Source organism: Oreochromis aureus, linkage group 19, assembly GCF_013358895.1.
Source record: "Oreochromis aureus strain Israel breed Guangdong linkage group 19, ZZ_aureus, whole genome shotgun sequence".
NCBI lineage: Eukaryota > Metazoa > Chordata > Actinopteri > Cichliformes > Cichlidae > Oreochromis > Oreochromis aureus.
In genome coordinates, this window is record NC_052960.1 from 7,111,570 (window position 1) to 7,123,938 (window position 12,369).

The 12,369-nt window shown below is 38.1% G+C and overlaps 2 protein-coding genes and 1 long non-coding RNA gene across 3 annotated transcripts in view; 2 read left to right on the top strand and 1 right to left on the bottom strand.

Moving 5' to 3' along the window:
* Positions 1-614: 614 nt before the first annotated feature.
* On the top strand, positions 615-3,189 carry LOC120434958 (photoreceptor cilium actin regulator-like). The gene is made up of 2 exons (XM_039603641.1): positions 615-2,901; positions 3,068-3,189. The coding sequence occupies exons 1-2, from the start codon at positions 615-617 to the stop codon at positions 3,187-3,189; spliced, it is 2,409 nt and encodes an 802-aa protein (XP_039459575.1).
* LOC120434722 (photoreceptor cilium actin regulator-like) lies at positions 2,935-5,341 on the top strand. The gene is made up of 2 exons (XM_039603026.1): positions 2,935-3,964; positions 4,969-5,341. Exons 1-2 carry the CDS (start codon positions 3,384-3,386, stop codon positions 5,090-5,092), a joined length of 705 nt encoding a protein of 234 aa, XP_039458960.1. The 5' UTR covers positions 2,935-3,383; the 3' UTR covers positions 5,093-5,341.
* A 6,101-nt stretch (positions 5,342-11,442) lies between these two features.
* Positions 11,443-12,369, bottom strand: part of LOC120434743 — a 117,868-nt gene continuing 116,941 nt past the window's right edge. Inside the window, exon 5 of the long non-coding RNA XR_005609317.1 lies at positions 11,443-12,326. This is a non-coding gene — a long non-coding RNA (uncharacterized LOC120434743). The remainder of the gene's footprint in view (positions 12,327-12,369) is intronic.

Genomic DNA, 12,369 nt, shown 5'->3' on the forward strand with positions numbered 1-12,369 from the left:
ATGCAACTATATTTGATTTAATGTTGTCAAATGTAGATAAAATAGAATCAGTGTGGCACATTTTCTAATTCAGATGAAAACAAAATGCTCTGTTTTTCTTTCTGTTTTTTTCTGTTTTTTTTCTATTGGCTAAATTAGGATGTATTGTTTTGCAGGCTATAAAAAACCCACCTGAAGCCAGCCTTCATTACCCAAATGAGCTTAAGTTCTTAGAAGTAGGTGAGTTTTATATGACTTAACGTGACATATGTGCAGGCTGAGGAGTTCACTGAAAGACTCACTAATCCTTTCAGCTGCTTGTCCTTCATAAGGTGCAGAGGGATGTTTATTTCGAACATGCTCCAAGGAAATTTTATTAAACATGGCCACCAAACTGTGGATTTATTTTGTCTGTCTGTGACAGTTGGAAGCAATTTGTAAAATGGATTTATCCACGTTTTGTTTTGGCAGTCTAGTTGCGGAAAGGGATCTTACTCAACGAGTCAACGACATCAGCCATCTGAAAATGACAGCTGGTGGCTAAGAATCTTTGCTATTTTTTACACAATTTACTGCACTGTCTGTATTAGTGTCATCCAGGGAGAAGAGAGAAAAAATCACCCTGTACAGCAGAAATGGGCTGCTCACCATCCAAAGGTAACAATTTTGGCACTCTGGGTGCCATGAGGAAGGGGAGAATGTTACCCCCTGCACCTCAAGACAACTCCAGAGATCCACAGTTTGAAGATGGTGAAAATCATGATTCATCTGGCGCTACAAATGGAGATACAAAGGAAAAGAAGACAGGTGGACAAACCCAGGTACTTCAGAAAGAGTCACACATGACACCACAGAAAAAGAGGCTTGATACCGAGCAAGTGAATATGGAAGCAGTTAACATAGATAAGCTGGGGAATCAAGCAACAGAAAAAAGCGCAGTATCACTGAGGAAAGAGAAAAACAATGACAAACAGGATGTGGCAGACAAAAGGCTTAACAGGAAACCAAAGAAAAATGCCAAAGGTGCAAAAGTTCTTAAAAAGAAAGACAAAGACAAACTATCTGAAGAGCAGAAAGTGGACTTTCCAGAACCCTTGGTAAAAGCTCACCAAGCTGCATATGCCTTTTTGAATCCTAGCATAAACAAATATGATGTTTTGCTTGGACTCTTAGAACAAGCAGCTGAAACTCAGGTTTCTGTTCAGCCTATGGTTGCCTTCATGGCTCTACGTTACGAGGAAATAATTCAGGGACTAGAAGACATGGTGGAGGAGGGAGAAAAAATTTTAAAAGAAAATGGTGAACATCTTGCTTGGCCAAGCCAAATGAAAAATCTCTCATCCTCTTCCCCTCTGAAGTCTGGCTCTCCTAATATCGAACCCCCACCGGATTTGTTGCAGCAGCTGCTTCAGTACACCACACAGAGAATGAGAAATGTGAGCCAGACTGTTGGAAGAATTGGGGACTGTGCTTTAGAAGAGGCAGCTGAGTATTTTGCCTCAGTTTCAGAGCTTTTAGAGGAGAAACTTAAAGTCAAACGTGCAACAGAGAGTAGGTTAATGCAACTCTTATCCCGCATTGAAATGGCCTCTCTGCACAAGCCTGGGCCAGAGGATTCAGCTCTCTTTAGTGAGGACAGTGGAATTGGGGCTGAGAATGAATCCTTTGCTGGATCTGAGAGACGCCAAAGACGAGAGAGTTGTGAGTCTACCGGGACAAATAGAGCTACTCCTGTCAGTCCTGTGCGAAGAGTGTCAAGGAGAAGGCTTCGGGGTCAAATAAGTCCCAGTGTGTCCCTAACCTCACTCAACTCACTAGGTTCTACATGTACCATAATGGCTAATGACCAAAGAGACTCATTGCTAGGATCTGTCTCCACAGAGTACGGGGAAGAGGATGTCAATGATTATGATGAGGTGGACAGAGATATAGGAGATATCCAAGAAGCAATTCAAAAACAATCAAATTGTTCTCCTGTAGACTGTGAGCTACAACAACCTCGACGTTTACCCCCAAAGAGGATAGAAAATCCTCAAAATGTGGAAATGACTATGAAAATGAAAAATGCAATAAGTGGTAGGATACAGTTTGTATCGTCACAAAACCCTAGTTCTAAAACAAAGGCATCAGAGAGCACAAAATCTAGCACACAGGAGTGGACAGATGATGAGGTACGATCTCCAAGGAGGCCTCAAACAGCAGCACTTGTACGAAAGGCACAAGTGAAAAAGACCCCAGTGAACAGGGGTCAGCGTTCCCGGTCAGCAGATTCCCTACGGAGCAAAGGGGAAGATCCTACTCTTCTTGAACTAGAAAGGACCCAGAAAGATTTAAACCGGAGATTGCAGAGCATAAATAAAAGCAAAGAAGAAAGAAAAACAAGAACTGATCCTTTAAAACGAAACCAAGGAAACTCACCAGCACAATCTCCAGCAATAAATCGGAGACAGCCCTCATTAGAAAAGAAAAACAACCCCCAACCACCTAAAGACAAGGCAAGTCTTACAAAGTCCAATAGTAAAAAACAGGAGGTAACCAGTGAAGTTGATGATGATAAACAAAAAGACAAGAATATACCCAAGGGTCTTATAAAAGCAACTCCACCTCCTAGCCCGCCTTTATCACCCCAGCCATCTTCTGGCCTTCACAGAGGTAGGAATTCAGTCAAAAAACTGATTGATACATTCAGTCAAGGAATAGAAGAACTAGAAGGTCCTAAAGTCCTGGGGCCTCTCAAAGGTGTGCGAAAATGTGGTGTTCCAGTGTTACCCGGTTTAGGAAATGTAGAAGCCGTGCTGACTGCTGGCATAACTAGCTGTAGGTCTGAATCTACAACATGTGAGAAAACAGATTTAGATCTGGATAGTCTTCCTCCACCAGCAATGGAAGTATTACTGGACAATTCCTTTGAAAGCGCTCAGAGTACATCAGCTAGGGTAGCAGCAGATGGTGCAACAAAAGTAGGAAGATCACCTTTGTTGAAAAGGGGTGTAATATCACAACGCTTGAAGGCCTCAGTTCAGTCAGTGACTGTACTGCCAAGCAAAGGAGGCTTGCCACAAACTTCCAAACACATTTCCCCTGTTAGAGTGGAACAACAAGACACATTTCCTCTGTCTAAGGTCAATCAACCAGACATTCAACAACGGGCAGATTTGGAAATCAAAAAGGATTCTTTATATCAGCAACTCAGAAAGAGCATACAACTAAAACCCTCTTCAGACTCTCAGTCAGAGAAATTGTCATCAAGTTATGTAGGACCGTCTGCCACTCAAACAGAATTGAGAGACATACAAGATGGTGGTAACATTTCAGTGCCTGGATCCAACACCGCAGCATCTTCTGTGCCTGCTTCGGTAGAGACTAGCCAAACACCTGCCACCCCACCTGTGTCTAGAGGGCGAATGTTGCCTTCCACACCTTCTACTCCAAGCAGCTTACATCGAAGACTTCCCAGTCCCCACAATTTCAAAAATCAGCCTACTCCACCCTCTTCATCTAGCCCCTCTCTTAACAGAACACTTCATACACCACCTGCTATTCAGAGGAGACTCCCCAGCCCACCCATTTCAAAGCAGAACATTTCGAGCTCAAACTCAGTCGCTTCATACCCTTTCAAAGCACCATCTCCCCCAGCTTCGCCAAAAGTACAAAGATGGTCAAGGGAAAATAGCAGTGAAGACTCATCAAGTGCCAGGACAATTAGTAATGCACGTTCAGTCTTCTGTCCCGTTTCTCCATCCATGTTTGAAGCCCAGCCTTGTTCAGTAACCAAGCCCCCGCAAGCATGGACCTCAACCAAAGTTTCATTCCTCTTACGTACTTTTGAGACACGTGGGAGGACTCCTGCATCTGTCCATGGGCCACGACACTTTATCAGACGTAGCCATTCAGACCGGAGGCAGAGTCTAAGTCTGCCACAACGATCACAACGCATCTCAGTGGCTGAGACTTGTGGGAGTGAACCAGCAATATGTTCACAGGGGTGAGATTTTACCACATTTCTGGTTATCTTAAATGATTAATCATGACTTTGTTTTGTTTGTTTGTTTTTTTTACCTTAAATTTATATAAGGTTCTGAGAGCAATTCTGGACAAATGTTATGAAAAAAATCAGTTCTGCTCTCTTTGTTAGGAGCTGCCCTATTTTATTTTAAAAACACCTACCTGGTTATGCTTTGGGGGAAAAAAACAGTATTAATAACATACGTAACAATTAAGTGACAGGGGTCCACTTGGGAAGCAATTAAAAGATTTTTCAATATCATTTTAGTACTGCAATATAATAACAGCAGGGTGACAAGATTTCCCTTTTTAAATGGAACTGCACAGGATTTCTTTTCTTTGTCCTCCTGTCCCACACCTTGAAACAATGTTCCCTATTTTGAATGATTTTGGAGGACACGCACTTTTCTAAATCCTGGCCTAAATCCTTTTACCCAATGCATGTAAAGGGAAGACTTTTTATTCAAGTTAAATGATGGTTAGTCTGTCTAATTCTATAACCATCAGGAAAAGTTACACATGACCAAAAATTCACAAGCTTTGCAGATTTTGGCGATTATGATAGAAACTGCTACGAAGAAAATTAAGCAGCAATATATATAATGAGAAAGAGAGTTTTTGTCTTTTTTGGTAGACTTATTTTTCAGTTCATAGAGATTTTCTGATATGAAGTGATGCCACTCTTAGGCCACATTATCACTTAAAGAGTAATTATATTAAATATAAAAAATGGTTACATTGTAGGTGTCTCTCAAACGGAAGCTCATTCTCATGATACATTATGCAACAAATAACTCTCTGTACTTAATGCTACTCTCCAACCTCCCACTGACTTTCCCCTGCTGTTATTACTGTATTACGTTAGATTTATATAAAACAATTAATCTCTATTACTTCACTAGTCAGTATTGCACCAAGTGACTCAGACTCACCTGGCCCAGTTACCTAATTGCTAATGACAACATTCTCTGTTCTTTCTTATAGGCTAAACTACGAACCAACCAGAGATGATGACTCATGGGGTAGCCAATCAGACCTCAGAACGACAACACGCTCTGCATCACACCCAGACCTGTGTGTTGTTGGACGTGCCTTGCACAAGGACTAAAGGGGCCAATGCAGGGCCAGTAGGATTATGGATTAGCAGGCCTTACTGAGGATTTAAGTCGATGCTGTTTATTCCACTTGGAAGAGAGGAAGAGCTAATTCTATCCACTCTTCTGCTGTAACACACCTCCACAGTGTTTATAATTGTATGTATTTCAGGTTTTATTTGTTGTAATTCTTTCATTGGTGTTTTTCACTGCATTCATGTCTGCACTGTATCTGAAAAAACAAACTTAAAAAAAAAAACATGCTCCTGAGCTTCATGTTTACATCACAATTTAGTCTTCCTCTTTTTTTATAGATTGTTCAGCTAACTAATGACTACATTTTTGGTATTTAATCACAAAGTATTCACAAATTTACCTTAAGTCCATTTTGGCGTCAAAATTCATAAATAAAAAGTATGTTCATATTTTTTTTTTAAATGTAGTATTCTGTCTTTTTTTTTTTATTGTTTTGTAATAAAAATAATTCCATCCCAACTTTGCATGTATTATCAATAACAACTGTCATAATGCTGTATTCAGGTGTTTCATTATCCCTGAAAATGACTTAGGATACTGTATTTCTTGCTAACATCATTATGCTATTATGCTCACAGTGGTGATGCCAGCATTTTATCTTTAAGGGGCAATATTATGTTTATGTGTAATTTGAAATTAATGTCCTGTAATTAATGGAAAAGTAGAAGTTGCGACCTGGTGAACTTAATGGGAATGCAACTAAGAATAAGAGAAATGGTTGGACCTAACATTACAGTGTCTTACAGGCGTCTATTACATAATCCTCACTGTATTCAGAAAAGACCAATAAGTTACAAATCTTTTCTTATAGTTATGAATTACTGTCTAATTATCAGGAGATTTCAAGATTCCAGTTTCATATTTTTATTATTACAGAATTTTAAATCAAGTTCTCAAAATAATGAGAAAAAGATAAATCAAATGCTGAGTATTTCTTCCCTATATACAACTATAACTATAATAACTATAATAACTATATACAGTGAGTTACATTGTAACTACAATGTATACTTAGTTTTTCTTCTATGTATGTTTACACTTTAGAAAACTAAAAATGCCAAATTAGCTATTAAAAATGTCCCTTTTTCCCCTACACGTTTTTCTCTTTTTACATAATCCTGACTTGAAATAGAACCTATACCTTTACTGAAAGAAAATCCTCTGTTTTCTTAACTGATAATTAAGTAAAGCTTTGATGTAAGGATAAAAGAAAAGAGAATGGGGAAAGAATACTTTTTGTATACTTATGTAATCATAGCTCATCTGGAAACAAACAGTCTATTTTAATGTTGGTGGGAAAAAACACAGATGGGAACCACAAGAAAAATAAATGTAAAGACATTTATTTTTACAGTTATTTCTTTTTAATCTAATTGCTATCCATGAGTCAGAAGAAGGTTTTTTGTTGTTTTCTCTTTCATTTCTATTTTACACTTAGCATTTAAGCATCCTGTAGAGATGATCTTTTAATGATCTTTAAGGAAAATATTGTCCTTTTCGTATTTGTGTGCTTCATCCAGCCTTGACAATCACATAAGCTAAATCTAACTGGACTGAAATAAACATGAGTAAAGAGCAGCAAGGAAAAGTAATCCAGGTAATGAGCTTATGAATCTGGTTAAGAAAATATCAAGATTTTCTAAAAACTAACCTCAAGTGAAACTGTGACTTCTTTCAGAAATCTGTCTTTGTTAAATGTTTTCTTATTTAGGCTTTGTTATCTTCAGTGTTGCTTTGCAGTACTATAAACAGTAAACAAGCTTGACTTGTACAGCACAGCATAAAATTGCTAAAATGTAAGTAGAGATGCTATAAAAGTTACACACTGTATATGTATGTAATGTATATGTATATATGTCAGTATATACCCAAGAAAACAGATTTTGCTTTGAGTTCAGTGAGCGGGAGAAATGCCTTGTAAATTAAAGTAGAGGAGGCAATAGTTCAAATAACCACTCACTGCAATCAAGGTATGTGGAAGAGCATCTCTGAATGCACAATACATCGAACCTTGAAGCAGATGAGCCACAACAGCAGAGTGACTGTCAGCTTAGAAGAGGAAATTGAGGTTGAGATGTTTTTATTATATTATATTATATTATATCCTTAGTACCAACTGAGCATCATCATTACCACAGTGATGGATGTTTCTAGCAGGATATCACATGTCACAAAGCTCAGATCATCTCAAGCTGTTTTCTTCAACATGACAATGAGCTCACTGTACTCAAAAGGCCTCCACAGTCACCAGATCTCAATATAATAGAGCAACCTTATAACTGATGTAAAATATCCAAATTAAAGTTATGTTTAAACAATACAGAGAGCCACTGCATATGTCTGTTCAATAATCATTTTCTTTAACTTTACTAAAGGAAATGTTCTCTTTAACGAGCTGCAGTAATCTGATTGGTGGATTTGTAGCTCTCTGTCCTCTCACTTGCTATCAAGGACAGGCTACATAAAGTCACGCCTGCAATGACATCTGTTCTCCACCAGAGGAGCATCTTGCCTCACAATCTGTCTCCCATCAGGCTGCACTTCCTGTGCAATCAAGTAGAAACTGGTTATGATTCAAAGACACAGATGGAAGCATAATCTCCCTTTTGTTTGTTTTGCTTAGATTATGAGTTATCAGTGAAGGCTCTAATGTGTTAGACAATACAATGAAGCAAAATTTTCCAGTAGAGAAAGTATACAGAGAACACAGAGGACTATGATAAATCTGCCACATCCAAGTCATTCCCTCCTCTCTGAAGGGACTTGAATACAAACTTGCAGATTATACCAAAGGATATAGACTAAATAAAACAAAATTCATGTTGATAAGCAAACAGTGACATAAGAATAGTTGATTTATTCATAATGGTGTTGTTTATATCCTCTTAGTCTTCATTGTCCTACTCCAATGAATCTTTCAGTAATCCCTCAGAAAGTGAGACACAGTGCTTTTAGATTCATGCTGTGTTACTCTTTTATGTAAGATTTATTTCAAATAATGTAGCAATGTATCCACCAGCTTCGTGTATAAATGATGCCTAATAACACAAAGAAATTAATATCCCATAAGACAATAGGGTTCAGTGAAAATATGGTATAGTTTAATACTGCTGTTGATTTGATGTATACTATTGTGTGTTCTCTGGCTTTTACAGTGAAGCATTATCATAAAACGACCTCATGTGACCTTGTCTTTTTGCTTATTGCCAAAAAATAATGCTGAAGGAGGATGATATAAAACAAGTGGTGGGAGTGTAACTGTCCTAATGTCTGTGTGAATTATTAGTAATAATTCCACTCTGATTTTTCTTTCTTTAAAGACAGCTTTTGAAGTCAACATACAAAATAAATGACATCTCCTCATGCAACCAAGGCACCCACTTTCTATAAAACTACTATCAGGAACTCTGTGACCATACTCTGTGTTGAATGTTTTTGCCGTCTTGGGTGAATCTGGCTAAGAAACAGTGAACGCTCAGTCAGTAGTTACTTTTCGGTCAGAAGAATCCTTTTTTAGATTCTAAAAGAAATCAGAATTTACATAATAAACACCATTTTGCATTCAATAATGTGTTTAAATTTTCTTTAAACACAGTAAATTTACCATTTAAGTTCATGTCAGGGATATAAAATGAAGTTTATTAATTTCCTTGTAGCTTTTGAACAGTATAAATGTAAATCATGGAACTGTGGCTAAACAGCATCCATTAGAAGCATAATTATTAGTTATGGAAAAATAACAAATGCTGTCATTGTGTAAGAACACAACTTAAGAAAACTCACAAGAGAACAAACAATATCTAGACCAGTCCATAAGTCCATAAGTCCAGAATCCATAAGTTGACTGAAAGGAGTATACATTGTGTTTCATGGCTTATGAATACAGAAGAAGGAGGGAAGTTACTTACTGGGGCAGTGGGCCTATATCTACTGATGCAAGAACCTGAAATTACAGGTCAAAGTAAAAGTGCAACACTTTCTTTAAAATGTTTTTCCAGGCTTTCAGCAATCAAAATAAACCATTTTACAACTCCCAGCAAGACGAGTCACCTTTATTTAATACATATACCAGTGTAAGAGGTGGCATTTAGTGTTATTTGTTTCAATTACAAGTTTCTTGCCCAGGGAATGAAGGTGTGTCTGCTGCCTTGGAATAAGAAAGTACAAAGAGTGATTGTTATTCTGAGAGGAAGAGGCGATTGCCAAACCTGCTGTGAAAGGCATATAACTGGAGAACTAGAGCTTCTCTCCCCTCCTGGGCAGCACAATATCATTCATGCCCTCAGCTTTTAGCAAAATGGAAACAGTTTTCATCCTAAACACAGCAATCAGAAGACATTTTTGATCACAGCATGTCATCACTGGTCGCCCACTTGGACATTGTAATAGCAACTTATTAGAAAGGGGAGTTACAAAGCAGACCATCACAATATCTGCATAACACATTCATACATAATACAATTGGATTAATAAGAAATAGTTGAAAGGTTGCTGAGTAGTGTTTGCCTTTGGCTTGCTTTTTTTTTGCCTTTATTATAAACCATAATGAGACTCATATAAACATCCAAACTACTAAAACATTTGTTCCAAAGGGTCTGTTCCTGATAAAGTTATTTTTAGTTGACTCACCATAGTTACAGTCATGGAGCAGATTTTAAAGTGCATGTAGAAATACAGTTAACAATGGGAGAAATATTTTGTTTGTTTCCACTCAGCTGGCATATTAGTTACAGTTCAGCAGCATAATTCAAACTCATGTCTCTCTCACTCTCTATCTTAGATTCTGAGTTTTACAATGAAACAACAGGCATTGCAAATTTGCTTAGGGCACAAATGATTTGGTGTGTGGAATCATGTTTCAGGGATTTCCATATACAAATGAACATAAAGATAGAAAGGACTAGTATAGCTTTGTTACACAGAGTTCAATAATCTTGCACACGTTTAGCAAAATTAAGTTTGCCACTTACCAAGTAATTGTTATAAAATAACTAGCAAGATAAAATATAAATCAGATTTAGTTATGAAATAGTATTTGGTAATAATAAAAAAAATAAGTAAACATTATAAAATAAGATAAGATAAGATAAGATAACCTTTATTAGTCCCACATGTGGGAAATGTGTTAGATCCTGTACACTGTGGTATAATGATAACAGTGTTTGTCACTGTGTTATAGATATTGAGACAGGAGTTGAGAATTCATACCGTAGAACTACTGTCATACTGCAGTAAACATGTGTCTTTGAAGTAAGCTGTCCCCAGTAGTTACGGGAGTAGTAGGTCAGTTTATGTGTGGTAGTCTGTGGACTGATTCAGAGCAGTCACTGCCCCGGGAAAAAACTATTGTCAGTCTGGAGGTGCATGCAAAGAAGGTTTTACACTTATGCCAGTAGCCTTTCTGCTGCAGTGCGAGACGCAGATGAACTAACTGAGCTGAACCCAACTGTTTTCCTTTTGCAGGACAAGAGTGTAAAAAGCTTTCCTATCAGGTGCTGTGTGGCCCACTTGTTAGGATGCTCTCTACAGTGCTGAATTGTGCCAGACATGGTTTCTTCAGCTACCTCAAGAAAAGCTGCTGTTCTCTCTTGACTGAAACAGTGTTGGTAGACTGCGTGAGGCCCTCTGAGATGTGTTAGACATTCTCTTTACACTGTCTGTTCTGACGAAAAGGCCTTCTCTGACATTCTACAGTTAATATAAGCCACTTGGCATTTGTTTTAATAAAGAACATGTTGTTCTCCAAGCACCAGCTCTTCATGTTCTGTACCTCCACTCTGTAGGCTGACTCATCATTGTTGGACATAAGCCCAGTTATTGTTGCGTCACCTGCAAAATTAACAATGGTTAGTGGCAAATGTAGGGACAAAAACAACTGTTCTGTGAAGAAGCCAGGCATAGAGCATGAGTTTGTCAACATCGTATACACTCACTGGCCACTTTGTTAGCTTTGTTAGCTACACCTCGCTAGTACTGAGTCAGTCCCTCTTATGCCTTCAGAAGTGCCTTAAGTCTTCATGGCATAGATTCAACAAGGCGCTGGAAACAGTGTTCAGAAGCCCCAATGCTGCTCTACTGGTTAAGATTTGGTGACAATCTGAGAACAGCAAACCCATCTTCATGTCAAAGAAACCAGTTTGAAATGATCTGAGCTTTGGGAGATGGGACATTAGCCTGCTTGGAAACAGCGATCAGAAGAGGGGTACACTATGGTCAGCAGCAATACTCCGAGCTACACCGCATGGTAATATAAAATGAACAATACAGCCTATCGGAGTATTTTTGACTCACATGGACTCAGCGTTGGTGAGTCCTTGTGGCCGTTAACCTCAGTTTTCTGTTCTTAGGTGACTGGAGTGGCATCTGTTGAGGTCTTCTGTTGGTTTCAAGGTTCAAAATGCTGTGTATTGAGAGACGCTCTTCTCCATACCTTAGATATAATGAGTGGTTATTTCAGTTACAATTGCCTTTCTATCAGCTCAAAGCAGTCTGGGTATTCTCCTCTAATCAACAAGACATTTTTTAAATCACTGACTTTAATTTGTCCTATGAAATTCTTATTTTAACTGTTTTCAACATTTTGTTAGAGAAAATTACATATTTTGTGTTATCCTCCCCAACAACCGATGAAGGCATGGGTTGATGTATAATTTTCACCAGCGTCAAAGTGATTGCTTCATGCACATAGATTTACAGTAAGAGTACAGTAAGTACATTACACCTGCATGCACTGAAACTTGTTTTAAATAACATATTGTATACACAGTGAACTCCAGTGCTGTAACTATAAATTAAAGTTACATAATATATTAGAAATGATATATAAATAAATATACTGTAGACAAAATGGATTTGCATTCTGTTCATGTATTACCACACGTAATGAGAAAAGCCATGAAAACAAATGTCACAGCAGTATATTTAGCAAATAGGCAATGTGCTGTTACAAAGCTGTTCTTTTTAGCTAGCTTGAAAGACTAAAATGAGCACCTGAATGTTTAACAGTTTTTATCTCTTGTGGGCGATGACAGAGAGGGGATGTTAAACACACACTGCCAGTGCACCCGGTGTTTTCTAGATCTGAAAATAAATGTGTGGGCAGCTTTCCTCTGCTGAGAAAACCAGGTACAGACAGTACCTTTTGTTGCTGAAGCTGCTGTGTTGAAAGACCGACACGCTGGTTCTCCTTCCAGCGCAAAAACAATGTGGAATCTGGCAAGTTAAGCACTGGAGGTTAATGATGAGTTAAACAATC